This window comes from Penicillium samsonianum (genome assembly GCF_028829775.1).
Source record: "Penicillium samsonianum strain IBT 33392 chromosome Unknown utg000003l_segment0_segment0, whole genome shotgun sequence".
Classification (NCBI taxonomy): domain Eukaryota; kingdom Fungi; phylum Ascomycota; class Eurotiomycetes; order Eurotiales; family Aspergillaceae; genus Penicillium; species Penicillium samsonianum.
This window is the reverse complement of record NW_026643261.1, coordinates 2,379,428-2,400,930: the sequence shown is the minus strand read 5'-3', so window position 1 is coordinate 2,400,930 and position 21,503 is coordinate 2,379,428. Positions and strand designations below refer to the sequence as shown.

Genomic DNA, 21,503 nt, shown 5'->3' with positions numbered 1-21,503 from the left:
GTGCCATCGCCTTTATATCAACATTCCAAAGCACCTGGGCAGCTTAGAAGCTATACCTAGACTTGGTATTGATTCAATGAAGATTAATCAGTGTAAATGTGATTGTCAGATGACGGTATTGAGTGAATTAACCTTGGAACATATCAAGAATCGCCTGAGATCTCCAATGCCACAATTAGCATAAGAGGAACTCCAACGGCGCGGCAAATGTTGAACATGCAGACCTCAGGGCTTCGGCAATTCAAGCGGGGTACTTAACCTATGTACATGTACCGAACTGCTACTGACGTACTCCGTAGTATAGTCTGTAGTGGTGATATAGTGATATAGGCATGATCTCAAGTCAGAAACTCTTCTTTCTTCCATTTCAATTAAATCAACTCCTTTGCTCCTTCCTGTTTTGTCCATTCCTTCCTATTTCTCCGTTCCTTCCTTTTATAGAGGGAAACCTGCACGGCCCCGCCCGGGGGCCCGCAGATCTGCTTAGTCAGTAACTTCCTCCGGTCTCATCTCGAATTCCATTCATCCCATCCAAAATGAACGTTTCGGCGCTAATTCTTTGATTCCCGGTCGTTCACCAAATACCTGCCTCGATGGCTCGCTCATCCGTCGTTCAAGAATATGCGTCACCCTCCGCCCCGACCCTCACCATCGACCACAAGTCCACCGCCGAGCTTCAGAACCTACAAATAGCTCGTCCGCAAGGCTACCGGGTATCATGGCACGCCAATCCAGCCGTCGAGCCCCACCACTTTGGCCAGTCACACCCAATGAAGCCATGGCGCCTCACGCTCACCAAACAGCTCGTCATGGCGTACGGCATGCACCACGCTATGGACCTGTATCTCGCGCGCGCAGCGACCTATGAGGAAATGGCCGACTTCCACGAGAGAGACTACCTCGACTTCCTGCAACAGATCATGCCCGGCGACATAGACCGGCCCGAGCAAGCGGATAACGTGGTGCGCTTCAACTTCGGCGACGACTGCCCCGTCTTCGACGGGCTGTACAGCTACTGCTCGCTTTACGCCGGTGGCACCGTCGACGCCGCGCGCAAGCTCTGCAACAACCAATCCGACATCGCAATCAACTGGTCCGGCGGCCTCCACCACGCTAAAAAAGCCGAAGCAAGCGGCTTCTGCTACGTCAACGATATCGTCCTGGGCACACTCCAGCTCCTCCGCCACCACCCGCGCGTCATGTACATTGACATCGACGTACACCACGGCGACGGCGTCGAGCAAGCCTTCTGGTCAACCGATCGCGTGCTCACAGTCTCCTTCCACAAATACGATAAAGACAACTTCTTCCCAGGCACCGGTGCACGCGAAGACACAGGCCCCGCACACCCGCTCAACCCAGGCGCCCACCACGCCATCAACGTCCCGCTTAACGACGGCATCGACGACGAGTCCTACATCGCCCTCTTCAAAGAGGTTATCGGCGCATGTATGAAAACCTACCAACCAGGCGCAATCGTTCTGCAATGCGGCGCCGACAGTCTGGGCTGCGACCGGCTCGGCTGCTTCAACCTGAACGTGCGCGCGCACGGCGCCTGTGTCGCATACACCAAAACCTTCGGTTTGCCCTTGCTAGTCGTTGGCGGTGGTGGCTACACGCCGCGTAACGTCTCTCGCGCATGGGCGCACGAGACCTCGATTCTGGTTGATGCAGAAAACATGATCGACCCCACCATTCCGGACTCCGTCGCCTTCCGCAACCACTTTGGTCCTGATTTCTCGCTCTTCCCGCCCCTGTCGGAGATGCGCAAGCTTGATAATAAGAATACTCGTCCGTACCTCGAGAGCCTTGTCGAGGCTGTCCATGAGCAACTGAGGTATATCAAGGGCGCGCCCAGTGTCCAGATGAGCTTTATCCCGCCGGATATACTGGGTCTGCGCGAGGATACCGAGAAGGAGATTGAGGAGCAGACGCTTCAGGTTGAGGAGGAGAGGGAGGAGTATGAGGGTGGTGGATCGATTGGTTCTGCGGCTGCATCGGTGGCTGGTTCTGGCTTGGCCTATACTGGCTCTGCTGGTGCTATCCCTCGGCCTAATCGGCGGCGGGATCTGGAGCGTGGCGCTGGATACAAGGGAGAGTTGTATTCGTGAGCTTTGTGCTGCTTCTTGACGGGTACGTCTTCCCACGAGTAAAGAATGGTTTGACACGGCGTTTTGTATGTATTCGGATAGCGGAGGGGAGTTTCGGTTGTCTTTGTATGGTAATATTTGGTGGCATGGGCAGTTGCCATCTATTGTGATATCCCTCTCTTCTAGGAGAGCTTTGTATAGTAATGGACAGAGAAGACACAAAATTAATCGATCAAAAGTCAATACTGAGTGCACTTGAACAAGAGAGGCGAGAGTCCTGGATATCGAGGGGTGAGTGTAAACGGAGAGATCTATCAGAAAGTCCAAAAATATCAGGCCCTAAGTGTATAAATCGCAGAGAACACCTCCCAACTTCTTTCATATATTCCCCTTGTAACTATGGCTTTGTTCTATCGGATTGTTCCATGTCTTGTTTACGCTGCATTAAACCTTGCTACGTAGCTCCTCCATCTCCCATTTAAGGATGTGCTCATTTTCAGTTGATGTTTCGGGAAATAGTGTTGAAAATTTTTGAATTTTAAATAAAATCAGATCGGGTATCCAGCAATGGGAGCGGCATGGTGACCGAGAAAAACGCTGTGTTGAAACATCAGAGGGGCAGGGGAACTATCACAACGGTCGTGTCGTCGGCCGCCTCGAGTTATGGCTGTGCTGGGGATTTCTGCGCAGGTTGACTACGTCATGGCAGAATGAGAGAGAGAGGGAGTGTGATAACACTCCGGGATCATTCAGAGGTGAGAGTGAGAGAAAAGGGCGACCTGAGCAACCGACCGGGTTTGGATTAGGTCGGTGATAGCATGAATGGGGCCGGAGGAGGTGGACGCAATGGGACTTTTTCGTGCTGGCTTATGAGGTTTCCTGGGCGTCTACAAACTTCTCCGCTTCTGATGCTGGAGTGGCTATCCGTTCCACGGTGCTCTAGGTGGCATCTGTTTTTGTTTCGGTGCCTGCGGGTGCGGCATTAGCTGGTTGTGGAGGGATATGCCTGGGGTCCTAGTTCGCGGAAGCGGACCGATTGGGGTGATGCGGCGGAATTTGAAACTGTGATGACTCCTTCTGACCTTGGACGATGGGGACGATGGATAGGATCTGCTTGGTGGCGACCTGGGGATCGTGCATGTCCCTGTGACTGTCAGTTATAGTCTTTACTGTTTGAGCAATCGTTCTTACACTTGAGCATTGATGATCCAGTCGAGGTCTTCTTCGCCCTCATCTGGCCCATCAGGGCCGCCTTGGATGGGACGGAAAAGCCGAGGACGCCAGTCAATTCCCTCATCGGCACGCTTCGCGGCCTCATCTCGTTGGCGGTCTTCAATCTTGGTCTTTTCGTCTGTTGCAACTTCATGGTTCCGTGCCAAAAGCGCTTGAACCGTATTGTGCCATAACCGCTGCGATTCCCGCTCTCCCTGCTCCTCCATGGGGCGGGCCAAAGGAGGTGTATGCTTGGCGTGTGTCGCATCAAACAAGACGTCTTTTTTGTGGGTCTGTTCTTGGTCAGCGTTGAATCCGGAAGTAACCTTGGAGGTAGGCGGAGCGTACATGAACATCCTTCAGGTCCATCTCTCCATTCCACAATCCGGAGAGTTCATATAACACCTCCCCAGTCTGTTCGTTCTTGATAGTACCCCCAATTGCGTTATAGGTACCAGAGAAATATCCCTTGGTTTTGAACTCGATATCGGCCACGAGGTGGTTCTCGGGACAACGGACGTAGCTGTGATCGCCAAGCTCATACTTCATCTTTCCGAAAAGAATGCCGCGCGCATACATGTTGGGCTGGGTTAGAATACTGGTTTTGGTCAGTGACTGAACGGTCTATAGGAACCGGTGCAACATACTATCTTTCGCCCTTTTCTTTATCCCCGTGGCTCATGAGCCGCAAAATGGCGATACCCTCCATAATACTGGCTGCGGAGTTGCCCAAAAACTTGCTGTGGGGCTTGAGTGTTCCATCAATGCGAATTTTATGCTCCGGCGCTGCAAAAAAATAGCTCGACTTCGGCGGGTGGTGGGAGGTCTGTTCGGAGATGTAGTAGGCACGGGTTCCGTCGGGATAGTCCCAGTAGCAGGTGAAGGTCTCTCCAAGAATGGGGTTGAGCGGCTTCTTCACTCCTCTGTGCAGGTATCAGAATATGTTCCCAGACAAACACCAAGCGGGTGACATACGGTGGTTTGATGTGCCATCCACTCAGGTAAAACTTGACCACGGAGATAAAGCGCTCGACCGGGTCCTCAATCGTCGACATAGGGAGGAGGGTTTCAGGATGGGCCATAAAGCTGTAAAAAACACCTGTGTTAGTCGATATATCCAAATATTAGTAGGTAGCTCCAAGCTACCTGCTTGGAGCCGCCGGGTGTAAACGTACTTGGTGATCCGCTCCAACATAGACCGGGGCTCGAGGATGAATGTCGGCAAGACGACCCGACTCAGGTCAGCGCCCGGCCGCAGCTGAGAAATGATATGCGAAAGAACTGCAAATCAAGTCAGTTGTTTGTCCGGGGTTATGAGGGTTCTGAGGGTTTGCACGCACCATTTCCCTGGTCTGGCTCAACAACCTCATCCTCCCCACTTGGCGGGGTATCTTCCATAGATGATCTGCCTGGATCGGTGTTAGTTGTCATGTTGAAATTATTTATCGAATGTATGACAGGATAAAGTGAGAGGGGAAGACAAACCGCTGGCCTGGGAAAGACGGCGGAGATGCGGAACCGGCATGACTGCGTTCGGAAATGAATTATACAGAATTCCTAAGCTTGAAGCATTCAAATGTTTAAATAAAAAAGAAGAAAATAAAAAAATAAAATAAATAGACTGAGAACCGAGACAGCTGCCCAGGTGACTTGTGGCGGAAATTCCGGAAACGGGCCTTTTTTTTTTTTTTACTTGTTGTATGGAGAAGTGGAAAAAAGAACACAAAAAAAAAAGAATTTGTGTAGTTCAAATGAAAAAAACAACAGACACTAAAAAAATACACTAAAAATATACCAAAAAAATAATTCTACCTACAAATTACGCATGTAAATGCTTAGCTTCAAAGAGGGGCTAGTGACGTCTGGACTAATTTTCTTACTGGGATCAGCTCCCAGCTGTTTATTTCACTGCCTAGCTACTGGAGAGATATCTCCCTCTTACCTCTTCTAAGCATTCAAGGTGTCCAAGAATACACTCGTCAGGCTCTCTTTGTAGATTCCATTCAACCCTTTCCCCCCAAAGATCGTCAATGAGGGGCATGGCTTGGCGGGGAATTCAATAAGTACCCTTATACACCTTGGGCAGCTGCATGCATGTGTATATTATGCTACCTATGTTGTAGTTGTTGTACCCAGGACATTCAGGAAAAAGGAGAATCTTTCTTTTCTTTTGCTTTTTTCATCTCTGTCCCCTCCCTTTCTACAATCCAATCAAGTTTGCAAACAAAATCCGACATCATAGCCGTTCGATCAGCGGTACATCTCCACGGGTGATCTCCCTAACAAATGCCATATCGGGACGATGGAGCATGACGTGGAAGTGTTCTATACCGGGAACCGACTTGAGTGACTTCCAGTTCTTGAACCACACCACCTATGTTGTTAGCTTTTCATCATACTAACTCTGACTATCTCCCATACCTGTTCAGGTGGTACCCGAGAGCAAAACGTGTTCTGCACATAGCTCTCTATGGCCGCTCGTGCGCTTGGCGTTAGGTCATCTGTGGTTGGGTCATCTTCCAGATCAAACTTGGTCCACACTACCAGATGGATGATGTCCTTGTCGACACCATATGGCCAGTCGTTGTATATGACTCGGATGTCCTCTATACAGTGAATTAGTATTTCACGTGTTCTAGACCCAACCCGGTGACCTGCGCCATACCCTCGTATTCAAAGGGACCACCTCTCGGCTTCACGTCTTCCCAATTGCCATCCGCCCAGCCCAGCCTTTCCTTGACCACAAAGCTCATGACGGATGTATACTCCGCTTTGATATGCGCCATGTATTCCAGATACTTGCGCAGCTCACTTGGGACACGCTGGAACCGATCGATCCGGTTTGTGCCTGCGGTTCACAAGTTGTATAGTTAGTGAGTGGAGTATATCACTAACAACCAGCAGCTGTACTCAACTTGTGATTTCCTTCACTTGCTCCCAGTCCTGCCGGGTATAAAGGTGATCAGGGGTTGAGAGGCATTGGATATTCTTCGGAGATTGGTCACGTAGAAAGCTAGGACATTCGGCAGTCCATTGCGACCGAGGTAAATTGACAAGCCAGTATGGGAGAGTTTCGGAGTTTAAGCTGTGATCTTGGAAGTGTAGGGCCGCCGCATGGGCATCAGCATCGGTCGATTTCTCATTGACGGTGCTGATTGGGGCGGGCATTGATGGCCGCCAAGAGTGCAGCATCGTGAGTAGATTGAGTTCTGAACTGATCTAGTTCGGTCCGTAGTAAAATGATCTATGTTCGAGTGTTTCGAGTGTTGAGTGGTGAATCTCCCCCTTGATCCGACGTCACTCTGCAGTAGTGCGGAAAGGGGGTATGAAGACGAAACGTTTCTGGCAGTTGCTTGTCGATCATGTATCCACTGGCGATCTATTTTTATACTGACATGTTACTGACATTGGAATTCAATGCTGCATACATATCAGACGTTGGGAGCTTGTGTGGTTTGTTTTCTCTCCAGTTTGAACCACGGAATTGGAGAACGCCATCACACAGGGTATTGTAACACATCCACGTGAAGACACATTGCCTTCATCTACACCACTATCACAAGGCCTACAGAATAGAATAAGGAACGAGATCTAGGGCCGGGCAGCGTGGAACTTGAATCCATATTCGATAAAAAAATATGATATAGGGAAAGTAACACTTTGAATTGGGGTAATTGCGAGAGAATAAAAGTAGGACGAGAGAAAATAAGACATATCAACGCTTCCCTCACAGCTCCTTGACAATGGGGTCATTCATGGAGATAACAGACACCCCGGCCGTCTCAAGTTCCTCCTTAACGGCATCCCAACTAGCAGGCGCGACACACTTGGTTCCTTCCTCAATAACCCAGCTTTTGAATCCAGCCTTAGCAGCATCAAGAGCCGTAGCGTTAACGCAATAATCCCCAGCCAAGCCCACAACAAATACATCTGTAACGCCTTGAGTCTTGAGAGCCGCGGCAACATCTAGGCTGACCGAACGTGCGTTGGTTTCATGATCACAGTTTCCGAAAGCATCTGCAAACACAGAGTACATTTCGACTTCGGGGCGCATGCCTTTGTAAACAACTAGATGGTCGCTAGAGGTGTCAATCTCTGGAATAAACTCTGCGCCGGGTGTACCAGCCACACAGTGGACGGGCCAGAGTCGCTCTGGTTTTGTTTCTGATTCCTTTCCTGGAGCGGGGTTTTTCATTGTGACGAATGAAGTGAAGGGCTGGTTGTCAGGCCCTGGATGATTACTGGCAAATGAGATATGGTCCTTTGGGTGGTAGTCTTTTGTCAGGATGCGCGCGACAAATCCTGGATTTGCAAGTAGATTGTTGATTATCGAGGCAATGCCACGGCCTCCTTCCACTGCGAGTGACCCATGCTACTCTTTTTATCAGCATGTGTGTTCTGTTAGCATATCTATTCAACTCACTGGAGGGCAGAAATCTTCCTGCATGTCCACTACAATCAGGGCTGGCCTGATGGTACGAGTTGCTGCCATTTCTGAGCTGGAAAGATGTGGGAGTAGAGAGCTGTTGATGGAGGTTATGGACGGGGTTATGGACGGGGTTATGGAGAGATTTGAAAGCCCTGGGGATGACAGATTCTGATCGCTACCCTATGAGCAAAAGAAAGGGCGCAGAGGCCTTATAAGATAGAAGTATCTAAAGAAAAAGGGCGATGTGTACAACTTACGATAAGCTCAATGATATTTGTCTGGCAGAATATGGGCTTCCGTTAGCTCCTTTATCCAGGCGGAAGAACAAGCGGTAACTCCATGACTAAGCCGGGACACTAAAATCGAAGCTTTTCAACTTTCACCAAACTTGCTCTTCTCTCCTCCCCCAGGGCTACGGCCCCATAATGATTTGAACTGGATAATGAGTGATAACTGCAAGGTATGTGTGTTGTGTTACCTTCTCCTTCCCTCAACCTGATGAATATATTATTGGAGCTGTCTGAGCTTTTGCTATGCGGATAAATTCATATACGCTTTTTTTCTGAACTTGTGTTTTCACATCTCACGTCACAAAAGAAACAAATTTCAAATCAGTCGCTAACTGCCTCTGATAGTCAACAGAATATTGTAAACTCAAGAAACCCCCATGATCATCGGCTCCCAAAATACCTAGAAACAACAACCCCTTAGTCTCTTTATTATCATCTCCATAGTCTCCTCTCAAAATGGCATATGATCCCCGCCGAACAAACTCGGGGACCTCAACTCCCCAACCTCCTCCCCCTCCCCCTCCACCACCAGAGACACCCACACAAGCCGACATGGCCTCAGCAATCCAAGCCCTAGAAACAACCAACCCGGCCAGCGCAGCCACAGAGTCGTACAAGCTCAAGTTCTGCACAGTCTGCGCCTCAAACAACAACCGCTCAATGGAAGCTCACCTCCAGCTCTCCGGCGCCCCAACAGCCTTCCCCGTGATATCCTTCGGCACAGGCTCCCTCGTCCGTCTCCCCGGCCCATCAATCACCCAACCAAACGTGTACAGCTTCAACACAACCTCCTACAACCAGATGTACGAGGAGCTCTCGGGCAAAGACGAACGTCTGTACCGCGGCAACGGCATCCTGAACATGCTCGACCGCAACCGCCAGCTGAAGTGGGGGCCCGAGCGGTTCCAGGACTGGGTGCCTGGCGTCCCGCGCATCGACCACCTCTCCAAGGGTGACAAGGGTGCGGTTGGAACGGAGGGCGGCGTCGTGGATATCATCATCACCTGCGAGGAGCGCTGCTGGGATGCTGTTGTCGATGATCTGATGAATAAGGGCACCGCGCTCAATTACCCCGTCCATGTCTTTAATGTCGATATCAAGGATAACCATGAAGAGGCTTTGACTGGTGGAAAGGCGATTCTTGATCTGGCCAATCGTCTGAATGAGGCTGCTGTTGCTGAGCATCGTGTTCATGGCTCTGAAGGCTGGGAAAACGGGACTGGTCCTGCGCGCCAGAGCTTCGATGAGAAGGTCCCTGAGATATTGGCGGATTGGCAAGAACGATATCCCAATTTACCGGCACTGTGGACTTTGGCTTGGCTTTAGTTCCCCTGCTTATGTTGCCATCTTCGCATGGATATCTATTTACCTACAGCCATCCTAAGAGAATGGTTTAATACCAATGATTTGAAGGTTCCATATTATCCAGATGAACTATTTTTAGCGGGTGTGATCAAATATCGCATTCAATGGATGTTATACAACTAGAAAGGGGTATCGAGCAATAAGGAATAGCAACAAAAGTAAAACCACTCAAAGACCCGGACTCTCCTTCTTGGGGCCCTTCTCATTTTTGATCCATTCATCTTCAACATCCACCTCCTCCTTAGGAACCTTTTCGTCTTTGATCCACTCTTCCTTAGAAGTGTTTGAATCCGCAGAAAGTAGTACCTCTCTCCTCTCTCGGTACCACTGGTCAAGACAAGCTCGCCGCTGCGCCTGGGTCATACCCTCAACAACGAGCGCAAACTCCGTAGCATCAGCGTACCCAAACCGCCGCGCCATACTGCAGAACTGGCGACGTATGACGTCCTCCGGAGGATGATACTTGAATCGCATAGGTTCCTCCGCCGGCTGAGAGAAAGGCTGCGAGGACATGAAGACCTGACGGTCACCTGTCGTGTCATTTGGAGCCAGCTCAGCACGACGACTGAGGTCTTCCTCGACACGCGAGGAACCAATCACTTCATTGTTGAGGTGGGTGTATTCCACGCTTGCGCTTGCGAGAATCGCTTGAACGGGGTCGTGTTTATGCGGTGTTGGAAGACTGGCTGAAGGCTTGTGGTCTTTTTCATCGTCATCGCCGCAGATCATCGCCGCGAGTTGGCTCATTGCCTCATCTTCGGATTTCATTGGTCGATCGGTGTAGTCGTAACCTTCATCTTCTGCTTTGAGATCAATGTCGACGACCTGTACACCCGCACGGCTTTCAGCGACATTTGTTCTGTTGACGATGTCGCGCAGAACGATGTTCGTGTTCTGGTACCCGAAGAAATTCTTCAGACCAAAGATCTCACCCTTTTGGTCTTTCTTTTCTTGGACGCCTTTGAAGTACCGACGCTCGGAACTTGCGTTGTATCCAATGCTTGCCTGTTGCTGCTTGTAGATCTGTCGAGCATAGACGATCTCTTCGATCGTGCCGGCAGAAATAAGCCGGAAGACTTCCACGTCGCGAAGTTGTCCTATGCGGTAGGCTCGGTCCTGGGCCTGCAAGTCGTAGGATGGGTTCCAGTTTGGATCAACGACTACCACTTTGTTGGCTGAGGTGATGTTCAACCCAACACCACCAGCCTTGGTTGATATTAGGAAAACAAACTGTCGAGAGTCGGCATTGAACTCGTCTACAGCTTTTGCACGGTCTTGTAAACTCATAGACCCATCCAGGTAGCTGACGTTGTAGCTAGTGTGATGGAACAGCATTTGCAGCATCTTGAGAAGACGCACGCTATGCGAGAATATAAGAACTTTGTCTCCATTCGAATGCCACCACTTAAGTAGTTTCCGTAGAACCTTCCACTTTCCGCAAAACTCAGGGTTTGCGTAGTTCACGATCGAGTCGCGCGAGCGATAAAGATCTTCCCATTGTTCAGGCAGCGCAAGTTCCAGATAATCTCTATCTTTTTCCTGCTTCTCCTTTGGGTCTGTTCCTTGCGGGATCAGGATCGCCAGATGATTGCTGAGCTTTTGGAGCACATTGATAGCAGGGAACACATAAGATTGCCAGTTTGGAGGGTCCCTATCGGGAATAAGGCAGCGACAACACCAGCCGGCCTTCTTGCCCGATCGACAATCGCATGGTTCTGTAGATGCCTTGATATAATCGACAATGTCACTGTCAAGGAAATTCTCGTAGGCCTCGGCTTGTGTCTCGGTCAGAGGACAGAAGACGACTCGATCGATCTTTTTGGGCAGCTGATCCGCGATCAAAGACTTCATCCTCCTGATGAAAAATTGTGGAAGTAAGTTCTCAACCAGCTTTTTGGCTGTTCTCCGTGCTCTGCTGAGCTCGCTCAGGGTGGCATCATGCGATTGTCCGATCTTCAGTGGCTCCGATATTTGTGCCTTCCAGGTGCTTACCGGACCCAGAGCACCGGGGTTCGTCCAGTTGAGAAGGGTCCATAACTCTTCATATTTGTTCTGGATGGCCGTGCCGGTGAGCCCTATCCGACATAACGCATTGATTTCGTTCATAGACTGGGTGGTCCCCGACTTGCGCTCCTTGATCTTGTGGCACTCGTCTGCGATCACGCAGTCCCATTCAATCATATTGACAGCGTCTTTGTTGTTCATGTAAGTGGTGTAGGTTGTAATCAGGATTTCCACCCTCCCTGACTTCGCCGCATCGAGGGCAAGGTCCTTGTTCTCCCCGTGGTAGCTATCAACATGCCACCACCCCCAGCGCGCAAACTCGGCCCTCCAGTTTGCGATAAGGGTTCCCGGACACACGATGAGCGTGCGTGGATACCAAGCACTGTCATCGGATCTGCGCATCTTTCGCATGCGCTTTGCGTCCCGTTCGTCACCTGTCTTTCCATAGGCAACGGTCAAGAAAGCAATCACCTGAATGGTTTTTCCGAGACCCATGTCGTCTCCTAGGACACCGCCCTTTTGGTATACAAACAGCTCGTGGAGAAAGGCGACTCCCTCCACTTGATACTGCCGCAACCACTGGGCGATCGGGGCGGGAATAATGCCCATGGAATATGGAAGTTCGATGTCCTTGTAATCCTGCTTTCGGGTATTCTCCGGAAAGGCAGGTCTTTCCTGCAGCTCTTCGAGCCGTTCATCATCTGAGAAATCCACATCCTCGTAGGTGGGTGGTAGCTTCAGTCCATGATCTTTCAGGAGCTTATGTTTTCGGTCGAATTGGCTGCGGCGGGTTTTGAGGTATCCAGGCAACGTATTCTCCATCAGCTCATTCTCTGAAGATACCTCGCCCCATTGTTTTAACGGCCGCTTAGGCAGAGGCGTTGGTCGCTCTTGTTTTACTCGGCCAACGATTGGATCTCCCCTTGGCATTTTAGCTTTGCGAGTTGCGGCAGCGTCTTGTTTGCGCTTAAGGGATTTGCGCTCCTTAAACTTCTTGTACGCTAGTTCGCCATCGTTCGCGTCCTCCTCGTCGCTGTCCACGGGCTGGATCTTTACGGCGCTTGATGACCCAGAAAGAAGAGTGCGTGGCGATCCAGGTTTAATCGGTGTAGCAGTCCCATGTTTCACACCAGAAAACCTGTCTTGAGAGAATGTGAGCTGTCTGTCAAATGCGTCGGAGAGATGTCATACTGCTAGCGGTCGGAGTGGCATAGCGTGTCACCTCCAAGTCGTCATCATCTGAATCGATGTTGATGACCTCCTCAGTGTCCTCGTTATCAGCCATGTTCTCTGCATTTCTGAAATCAGACCTCAAGGGGTGGCAGAGCGTAAGTCGAAGTGGGAGTACCAGACTGTCGCGACACAACGTCAACTACGGCTGGCGATAACGGCCACAAAACGAAGTTGAATCTGTTCGATCAAGAAAGCTTCAATTGAATATCCTTTAACATTGATTTTGGTGCTCTGTTTTTTTTTCCATCTCAGAAAGAGTTGAGTCTCTGCTTATATCTCCTGAGTGTTTTAAAGAAGTGGTAGAAACTGTTCATAGATTTGTTCCACCGGGGTCACGTGCAAGGGAACCAGAAAAAAAGATGCTCTCATTGGTTTGGCATTCGATTCTTTGCATATGCGATAAAGTCAACGTAAGTCGAGAACAATATTCTACCTCCGTCATTGCTCAATCAAGACACACCTGACTGACCTAAGCCCACAGAGGACACAAAATAAAGCTTGACTTCCTGCTTGCCATACCCTCTTTTCGCTCAAAACAACTCTCGTCCTTATCAGAAACTCAATCCGCAAAGATGCCGCTGGACACCTCGACGACATATCCCCTGACGCGGCTGCGCCTTGACGGCCGCCGCTGGAACGAACTACGCCTGCTCCAAGCCCAGATCTCAACCAACCCCGCCAGCTCTGGCTCTTCATATCTGTCCATGGGCAACACATCAATCATGTGCTCTGTCCACGGCCCTGCCGAGGGTCGTCGAGGAGATGGTGGAGCTGCAGGAAGTGGCCACGCAGTCGTGGAAGTGGATGTCAACGTCGCCGGATTTGCCGGCGTAGATCGCAAGCGGAGAGCCGGTGGAAGTGACAGGTATGTACCCTCATACGCTTTCCCATTGCCTTCTCCTACCATAGGGAGAAAGTTACAGGGACAGCAGACTAGATATAGATACAGCCGATGCTAATCTCCGGGGACTACAGACAATCATCGCGAATCGCTACAACCCTCCGCTCAGCCTTCCAGTCTCACCTCCACACCTACCTTTATCCTCACAGCACAATCAGCATCCATGTCTCTGTTCTCTCAGCCGATGGCTCATTGCTCGCCGCGGCAATCAACGCCTGTACCCTAGCGCTCGTGGACGCTGGAATCCCCATGCCGGGACTACTCACTGGCTGTACTTCCGGTATGAGCGGTAGTGCCTCTACACCGCGTGACCCGCGACACGACGAGCTTGACCCGCTGCTGGATCTGTCGCTTCCGGAAGAACAGGAACTGCCTTCGCTCACTGTGGCGACGACGACGGCGGTGCCCGTTGGCGAGAACAATATGGATGAAGACGAAGAGGCAATGAAGGTGTGTGTGCTTACTATGGAGTCTAAGGTGCACGCTACGTACCTTGAGACAATGTTGGCGGTCGGGATTGATGGGTGCAGTCAGATCCGCGAGTTATTGGAAGGTGTCATCAAAGGATCCCGGGGGTGACGCAGAAAAAGAAAAAGAAAAAAGAAAACCAAAAAGGAGATTCAAATGGGAGAATTGTTCAAGTTGATACCCTTGTCTTACGTTTAATGTTACCAGTTACGGTCAATCCGAGAATTTGCTCAAACTACCTCGCCGCTAAGTTTTTAGGGCCAAATCTATAAATGTGCTCATATTGCTCCCATTAGGGCAGAATCATATGATGGAAGAGCTTGCTCTCTTCTATTCTCTATTTTCCTTTGTTTATATATTTTGTACTACTTTCTGTTTTGATTTCGACTTGATCAACACAACATTATCTCGATTCGGTGCTCCTAAGGTCCCCAGTCAACAGTCGATCATGGATATGCACGGGATGACCATGTCAACGGCCACTTCAACAGGCTCGGCAGCCATGGCCAGCTCCACCGGAATGGACATGAGCGGAATGGACATGGGAAATAGCTGCAAAATCTCGGTCCGTCTAATATCAATCCCAGATTCACTACTCGATACACCGGACTCAAGCTTACTCACAGTTATGATCAGATGCTCTGGAACTGGTACACAGTCGACGCATGTACGCAGCCCTCCAACCCCTCTATACAAACCCACAGCTAACCAGCCCTCAGGCTTCCTCGCTGAATCATGGCACATAAAATCGCGCGGCATGTTTGCCGGCTCATGCATTGGAGTGATCTGCCTCGTACTGAGCCTTGAGCTCCTCCGCCGTCTGGGCCGAGAATACGACTCATTCATAGTGCGTCGAGCCCGTCTTCGAAGACTCTACATGTCGGGCTCTTCCACCGCTCAATCCATCTCCCATGTTCCCCTGCGAAGCGAAGAAGGAGACACTACCAAGCCAGCCAACTGCTGCGGCGGCAACGCAGAGCCCGACTTTAGTGCAGACGACGACCTCATCACTCCTCTGCCGAGTTCTCCCCAGAACGGCGCTTCGAAGAAGCAGGCTTCTGTATCTGCTGCTGCTGCGCCCGCTAATGCCCTGCGGGATGTCGGCGTCCAGCGCATCGAGAGACAGGAAGCTATGCTTGCCCCGTATCGTCCGTCGATTGTTGAACATTCTGTGCGCTCTCTGCTACATATGGCGCAGTTTGCTGTTGCGTATATCATCATGCTGCTTGCCATGTACTTCAATGGATACATCATCATCTGTATCTTTATTGGTGCTTTCTTGGGCGCGTTTATCTTCTCCTGGGAGCCGGTGAACTTGACTCAGGAGTAAGTTGTTTCGTCCAGCTTATATTAACTACTACCTTTCATTTGTGTTTGTGCTAACATGCCTTGTTTTTCAGGTTCGATGCTACGTCTGTCACTAAGTGCTGCGGTTAAACAAGTGTCTGTGCATGGTGTTGTTTTGTCTCGACTTCATGTTCGATTTATTTGATTCTACTCCAGCATTTCTAGATCCATTTGATATCCCGGTATTTGTTTTCTCTTCCTCGAAAAGGCAGACGGCAATATGCACTTTCATGTATCCAGATTTATTGTTCCTTGTTTCGGGTGCATATGCCTCTCACCCATAATGCCATGACGTATGAACCCTCTCTTCTCATTCCATTACTCTCTACTCAATTGCCCTCTAATAATAAATGGAACAGACTTAAAAGTAGAGCATGCATAGAATCAACATTATTAATATCATAAAACTTCCATCGGAAGTGGAGGCGGAAACCTTTTCCACTAAGAAAAAAAACCTGCCGTCCCACGCGGGGTAAGGTGATGTAGTTAGCCGCAGACATGGATACCTGGAGTTCTCTGCTGGGAAAAGAAAGGAGAGGACTTGTAATAAGATAATTTTGATGATCAATTTCGTGCTTTGCGGTGGATTAGCTTGAAATATGCATAGATTGAGATGTAGGTTTCAGGAACTTTTACTTTGCGCCTCTTATCTTGCAAAAGTGATACTCGTTCTTACAAGACTACTAATTCACAAATTGAACATTAAATCCCCACGACAGATAGGCATGTATGAGCTAGCTTGGTAGAAACTTTAGATTACAAGGCGCAAAAGGGAAAGCCACCTATGCTAGTCCCACGCCACACTGGAGCGTTGGGAAAGAAGCTCATGACGAAAAGAAAGACATTCATCCTCCCAACACCCAACTAAATCTCCAGAATGAGCTTTTTAGTTGCCACCGCAGTTGACGATGGTGGGCTTGACAGCGGAGCGGATGGAGCCGGAGGAGGAACCGAGAGACTCAATCTCCTTGACAATGTTCATGGACTCGGCATCAGCGACCTCGCCGAAGACGACGTGCTTGCCATCGAGCCACGAGGTGACAACGGTGGTGATGAAGAACTGGGAGCCGTTGCTGTAAAAAAGAGGGGGGTGTTTAGTATGGCTATGTATGTGGAGCAGCTGGGATAATGAACTGAGACTTACGTGTTGGGGCCAGCGTTGGCCATGGACAAGAGACCAGGGCGGGTGTGCTTGTGGACGAAGTTCTCATCGGGGAACTTCTCACCGTAGATGGAGCGGCCACCGGTACCCTATTCCAGTAACATCAAAGTCAGATACCGAGCATTGCAGCGACTATGAGGATTAGAAAAAGAAACACTCACGTTGCCACGGGTGAAGTCACCACCCTGGAGCATGAACTGGGGGATAACACGGTGGAAGGAAGAGCCCTTGTAGCCCTGACCCTGCTCGGCGTTGCAAAGCTCAGCGAAGTTCTTGGCGGTCTTGGGGACCTCTTTGGCGTAGAGGTTGAAGTTGATGCGGCCAATCTTGGCTAATGAGGGAATTAGCATCAATTTCAATTCCAATTAATGTAGCACGATGTGAAATTGCCAAGCTTTAATACTAGGATTGAGAGCTGGAGGTCGGAGGCAGCAAGGTAAGACTGGGGCGGGGAGGCAAAAACTCTCTGCCCCGCCAGAAATGAGAATAACAGAGTTGATGGAAGAACTTACGGGTAGAGGAGCCAGCAGGGGCGTACTGGACCTCGAAGAAAGCGGTAGTGTTGGACATAGCGGCGGTTGATGAAGCGAAAGATCGGGCAGCGGGGTGGAAAGAAGTGCAATTGAAGAGAGAAGAAGAGAAGAGGGAAGAAGGTGGGGTTATTGACCTGAGTCGGCAGAACATGGTGAGGGGCAGGGCGGAGCGGGTGAACTCGGGTGCCGGGCTACTTTGGGGTTAGCTTGTTGAGGTTCACCTAAAGACCACTTCTGCACTTTCTGCCTGAGGCTCCACTTTGGAGCTTCTCCAGACTCTCCAGGGGGAAAACATGATTGCTTTTGTTGCCTAATGATGTCGCTGGAAGAGTCTGAAGCAAAGTGGAAATGCACTCTAGCATTCACATGACAAGGGACCAAGCTCACTTACAAAGGATATAGATTGATGAGGAATGCGAATTAAAAGAAGTAGAAAGAAGGGAAAAACCGAAGCTCAATGCCAAAAAGCGTCTAGAGCCCCGGGATTATGTAATTGCTTCCGGGATATCCCTTCCGAACTAGATTCTTGGCTACGAGAAGATATGCATCTTTAAAGGGGTAAACTTGCGTTGATTTATTGATAGTCATAGAGCTGAAGATATACGGAGTACTTTCATTTCACCCGTATGCATCCAAAATGTAAGGAAATAACAGCCCGACACCAGCAAGCGGTCGTGAGATAAAAAAAAAAAAAAAAGGACCAAACAACATGAAATCAGGCCGAAAAACCTAGATGAACAATAGAACGGGGCTAAAATAAAATACAAAGAATAGGAAAATGTGGAAGAAAGAAAAGTGACGGAGGGAAAGAAACTCTATAAATGCCACATATGTCGGGGCATCGTTTCGACATCGTCCACTCGTTGCCATAGATGAATAGTCGCTGAAAAGCAAGGTGCAAAGAGAAAGGAATATAAGGAAGAATTCGAGGGGAAAGAAAAACAAAATGGGTAGCTTCAAGTTCGTGTCATGAGAAACAATGCCTCAGATCAAGCTCATCACCGGAAGTCATCTTCCTCGTCAGCAACTACCGATGTGTCCTCGAGGCGCTGAACAAGGTCTTTGGTCTGCCGCGCAATCTCAAATGCAATGGGAGGCAGTTTGTTCGTGAGCTCACGGAGTTGCTCGGGGGTGGTGGCGTCTTCACCCTCACCAGCAGTGGCCGCCAACCGGCCACGGCACTGGTCCAATGCCGCGATAACCGGTTCAGACGTCTGCCGCAAAGAGATGTCTCCGCTGCGTTCGCGTATCAGGTGCTCTGTAGCGGAAATCACATTCACAACAACGTTTGAAATGGCAGAGACATGCGTCTGGACAGTATGCAGATTGTCCTCGGCTCGGATACTGGCCACCAAAGCCTGAATTTGTTGTACCATGCCATCCGTCTGGTCCTCGACATAGAGCTAGGATTACCCGTCAGCAAATCATTCGTTGCGATATTATCGTTCTCGGATCGACTTACCTTAAGTTCCAACACCTCGTGATCTTCCTGTACATGCCCCCAGCCATGGTTGAGGTCATTGGTCACACCATTCTGCGCAGGGTACTGAGAGTCATCCGGACGACTCATAGCACTGTAGATAGAGTTATTGCTCATCCGCTTTTGACTGGCAGATGTATCAAAATAGTCAGGGAATTGCTCCTGAGATACATCCGCCTCATAATCTTCATCCTCCAGCTCATCTACAGGCGATGCCTGGATCTTCACCACCCGTATGAGGTCAACAATAGCTGTGCAAAGATGGGAGGCCGCTGCATCAAGGAGTGACACCGGAGACAGACCACTAGAGTTCGCAAAGTTGCGAGTGGCGGTGATCATGTTGTTTGCTGTCGTAGACACCTGGCCCTTGACCTTTACGCGTAGAGCAGCCGACCCATCCACCGGGATCGGGGAATATTCCACGTCCTGGAGAATATGGCGGACTGTTACAATGACCATCTTGATCTGTTGGAGCACCACATGCGAGTCCTCGAAACGCGCAACTCGCAGGAGCTCATCCACGGACACCTGGAACTTAGTAACGTGGATATCCTTGACCAGTCCGTCGGCTTGCATCAACTCATGCTCTTTGGCAACAAGACTTGCGTCGGGCCGCGAGTCGGCGAAACCACCGGATGACGTGCGAAGATGACGCAGCTGCGCCTTGACCTTGGCGTAGCGGTTTTTCCATTCGTTGGCATCTGCCTCGAGTCTGTGGACCTCGTTCGAGAGCTGCTCTTCGCGCTCCCAATTGGAGTGACTCTCGGCTGAAAGGGTCTTCATTTCCATGAGGAAAGTCGATGCCTCGCGGCGGACCTCATCAGTCACTTGTTTCTGCTGCTGCAACTCTGCTTGTAAGTTCTGGTGCTGAGTCTCTAGATCAACATAGCGCGCTTGTAGACCCGCATCATCAACACCCCGGGAAGAGTCATTGAGCTGGCTGCGAAGATCCCGTTCCATAGTCTCGTGCTCGGTTCTAACCCGCTCAAGCTCTAGCTGAAGCGAGCTGTTGAGATCCTCGGCTTTTGATACCTTGCTCTCAAGGTCGTGTCGTAAGTCGTCCCACTCCTGGCGCTCGTTATGACTGATCCCGGAGGAATCTGCATCTTGTGATGACTGGGCCAACTCCTCATCCTTGGAGCGGACCAATTCTTCCAACTTTTCAATCTTGTCTTGGAGAACCGATACTTGTGTCTGGCTCTCCAGTAACAGTCTCCGCTCACTGTCACCCAAGGTCGTTGTAGTACCCCGTCGGCTCAAAACAGCATCTAGAGCGAACGCATCGCTCCGAGCATCATCCTCATCCTCTGGTCCCATATCATCGCTATCCTCAACCATCGTACTTTTATTCGGAACCATCGTATTGCTCTGGAAAGAACGAGGAAACGGCCCATCGCCATTCATACTCGGTGGGCCTCCAAGAGAGCCAGTACGCGGAGGGAACGGACTGCCTGGGGGACCGCCAGACGGGTACCCTCGTCCCATACGCGAAGGGGGTCCCCGAGAAGACTGCGAGGTACGAGCGCTGGGAGGGCCCATATTGGGAGGCGGCCGGGCGCGGTATTCTCGGCTGGTGAAATGTGGGAAGCGACGCTCCAGCTCACAGAAGACATCGGTCGCCAGATCTCGGAAACGCACGTGGTGGAGCGCAGCAAGCTTTTGGCGGGCATGGTTTCGCTTTTCGTGGAAGTCGTTGCGAGCGGGGAGGTAAGGAGGCACGTCTGGACGAGGTGGCCGTCCGGGAGGCGGCGAGGCCTGCTGCCGCCGGATCAATTCGTCGTAAACATCGGTGGAAAGTTCGTGGAACTGGGTTGGCGATAGCCGCAGTAGTTTGTCCCGGGCTTTATTCGACTTGCCACGGTCGTCGCGGGCTGTGCCATTCAGGAATCTTTTCAGGATCACATAGTGCTGGCCCAGGATCTCCTCCATCTGACGGTACCGTCTTCCATCGCGCGGTCCTTCTCCTAGTGTTCCGGAACTAGATCTTGCAGCGACCGAACTGGGTGGGGATGGGTTGCCGCTCCGGTTGGAGGGTGACAGCGAAGGAGGTGGCCCACTGGGACTTAGGGGTGCGCTCGGGGAGCCGGAGGTCGGAGGTGTGGCTAGGTTGGCTCGCGATGATGGGAATGTTGGTGAGAATGGTGAGTCCGACTTTCCATACTGATTTAGTCCCGACCATTCGCTACCATCGACAGAGACAGGCGACATGGCTCCCGAACCCCCATTCATATCAGGGTCAAACTGGGGGTGTTCCGACTTCTCCACCAATGAATATTCAACCTCACTGTCCGAAGGGCAAGCTGTCACGGATAATCGATAAAGGCATTCACTTCGTCACGGCAAAAACAATTCCCCCGTATTTCTCCACTAAGGTGCCAATCTGAGACAATGGAGCCGGAGGTGAGGAGTCGTGATTCGCCACGAGGTCGTGATTAGTCGAAGAATGAGAATAGCGAAAGTACCAGATCCGAAGGAGTGAAGGACTGGACTGATATGGGGGAAAAGGGACAAATCGAAAGTGCGTGAGTGGTTTTAGTGTAGTTGAACTCTCCGGAGTTCCCTTACGGCAATACCCGTCAGTTACTTCAAGTTCCTTACTCCGTACAGCATTTGCACATGTATGCATCTACAGGGGTTTATTGCGTGAGGATACGATTTCAAATCTGATGGGCCTTATTTTTCTTTCTTTTTTTCATGTATTTTTTTTTTTTTTTACTTGGCTCTCTGCATACTAGAACATCGTTCCCCTAAAGCTTGTCAATAACAAGATCAATAGTTAGGCAGGAAAGTTGGCTATACGGTACTTGTATTCGATACACCTCTCCCTTGCCAAGGACACGGGCCAGGGGGTTAATTCCCAAGGGGCATATTACACATGTGCACTACAATGTATGTACTCTCTTGTAGAAGAAGTTAACTACATATATAAATATATATAAATAAACATGCTAAATAATATAATATCCAGAAACTTACCCTGAAATATCTA

At 50.2% G+C, this 21,503-nt stretch overlaps 10 protein-coding genes across 10 annotated transcripts; 4 read left to right on the top strand and 6 right to left on the bottom strand.

Moving 5' to 3' along the window:
* Positions 1–593: 593 nt before the first annotated feature.
* On the top strand, positions 594–2,111 carry hosA (histone deacetylase HOS2; the record flags this gene model as incomplete). The annotated part of the gene is made up of 1 exon (XM_057277223.1): positions 594–2,111. One exon carries the CDS (start codon positions 594–596, stop codon positions 2,109–2,111), a length of 1,518 nt encoding a protein of 505 aa, XP_057136833.1.
* A 993-nt stretch (positions 2,112–3,104) lies between these two features.
* N7471_004503 (OSBP family protein) lies at positions 3,105–4,827 on the bottom strand (the record flags this gene model as incomplete). Its single annotated transcript, XM_057277222.1, has 8 exons — positions 3,105–3,234; positions 3,282–3,595; positions 3,651–3,900; positions 3,950–4,225; positions 4,278–4,388; positions 4,478–4,583; positions 4,643–4,711; positions 4,788–4,827. 8 exons carry the CDS (start codon positions 4,825–4,827, stop codon positions 3,105–3,107), a joined length of 1,296 nt encoding a protein of 431 aa, XP_057136832.1.
* A 711-nt stretch (positions 4,828–5,538) lies between these two features.
* On the bottom strand, positions 5,539–6,494 carry N7471_004502 (GIG1 family protein; the record flags this gene model as incomplete). The annotated part of the gene is made up of 4 exons (XM_057277221.1): positions 5,539–5,676; positions 5,724–5,908; positions 5,968–6,150; positions 6,218–6,494. The coding sequence occupies 4 exons, from the start codon at positions 6,492–6,494 to the stop codon at positions 5,539–5,541; spliced, it is 783 nt and encodes a 260-aa protein (XP_057136831.1).
* A 535-nt stretch (positions 6,495–7,029) lies between these two features.
* On the bottom strand, positions 7,030–7,794 carry N7471_004501 (nicotinamidase; the record flags this gene model as incomplete). Its single annotated transcript, XM_057277220.1, has 2 exons — positions 7,030–7,674; positions 7,726–7,794. The coding sequence occupies 2 exons, from the start codon at positions 7,792–7,794 to the stop codon at positions 7,030–7,032; spliced, it is 714 nt and encodes a 237-aa protein (XP_057136830.1).
* A 683-nt stretch (positions 7,795–8,477) lies between these two features.
* ssuA (RNA polymerase II subunit A C-terminal domain phosphatase) lies at positions 8,478–9,347 on the top strand (the record flags this gene model as incomplete). The annotated part of the gene is made up of 1 exon (XM_057277219.1): positions 8,478–9,347. One exon carries the CDS (start codon positions 8,478–8,480, stop codon positions 9,345–9,347), a length of 870 nt encoding a protein of 289 aa, XP_057136829.1.
* Positions 9,348–9,554: 207 nt separating this feature from the next.
* Positions 9,555–12,675, bottom strand: N7471_004499 (putative DNA excision repair protein (Rad26L); the record flags this gene model as incomplete). Its single annotated transcript, XM_057277218.1, has 2 exons — positions 9,555–12,532; positions 12,582–12,675. The coding sequence occupies 2 exons, from the start codon at positions 12,673–12,675 to the stop codon at positions 9,555–9,557; spliced, it is 3,072 nt and encodes a 1,023-aa protein (XP_057136828.1).
* A 520-nt stretch (positions 12,676–13,195) lies between these two features.
* N7471_004498 (exosome non-catalytic core subunit SKI6) lies at positions 13,196–14,103 on the top strand (the record flags this gene model as incomplete). The annotated part of the gene is made up of 2 exons (XM_057277217.1): positions 13,196–13,488; positions 13,599–14,103. 2 exons carry the CDS (start codon positions 13,196–13,198, stop codon positions 14,101–14,103), a joined length of 798 nt encoding a protein of 265 aa, XP_057136827.1.
* Positions 14,104–14,461: 358 nt separating this feature from the next.
* Positions 14,462–15,429, top strand: N7471_004497 (high-affinity Cu transporter CTR3; the record flags this gene model as incomplete). The annotated part of the gene is made up of 4 exons (XM_057277216.1): positions 14,462–14,557; positions 14,629–14,659; positions 14,712–15,318; positions 15,393–15,429. The coding sequence occupies 4 exons, from the start codon at positions 14,462–14,464 to the stop codon at positions 15,427–15,429; spliced, it is 771 nt and encodes a 256-aa protein (XP_057136826.1).
* Positions 15,430–16,225: 796 nt separating this feature from the next.
* On the bottom strand, positions 16,226–17,071 carry cyp4 (peptidyl-prolyl cis-trans isomerase; the record flags this gene model as incomplete). The annotated part of the gene is made up of 4 exons (XM_057277215.1): positions 16,226–16,412; positions 16,484–16,590; positions 16,663–16,832; positions 17,014–17,071. The coding sequence occupies 4 exons, from the start codon at positions 17,069–17,071 to the stop codon at positions 16,226–16,228; spliced, it is 522 nt and encodes a 173-aa protein (XP_057136825.1).
* A 961-nt stretch (positions 17,072–18,032) lies between these two features.
* N7471_004495 (putative cell polarity protein) lies at positions 18,033–20,743 on the bottom strand (the record flags this gene model as incomplete). The annotated part of the gene is made up of 2 exons (XM_057277214.1): positions 18,033–18,437; positions 18,497–20,743. 2 exons carry the CDS (start codon positions 20,741–20,743, stop codon positions 18,033–18,035), a joined length of 2,652 nt encoding a protein of 883 aa, XP_057136824.1.
* Positions 20,744–21,503: the final 760 nt, after the last annotated feature.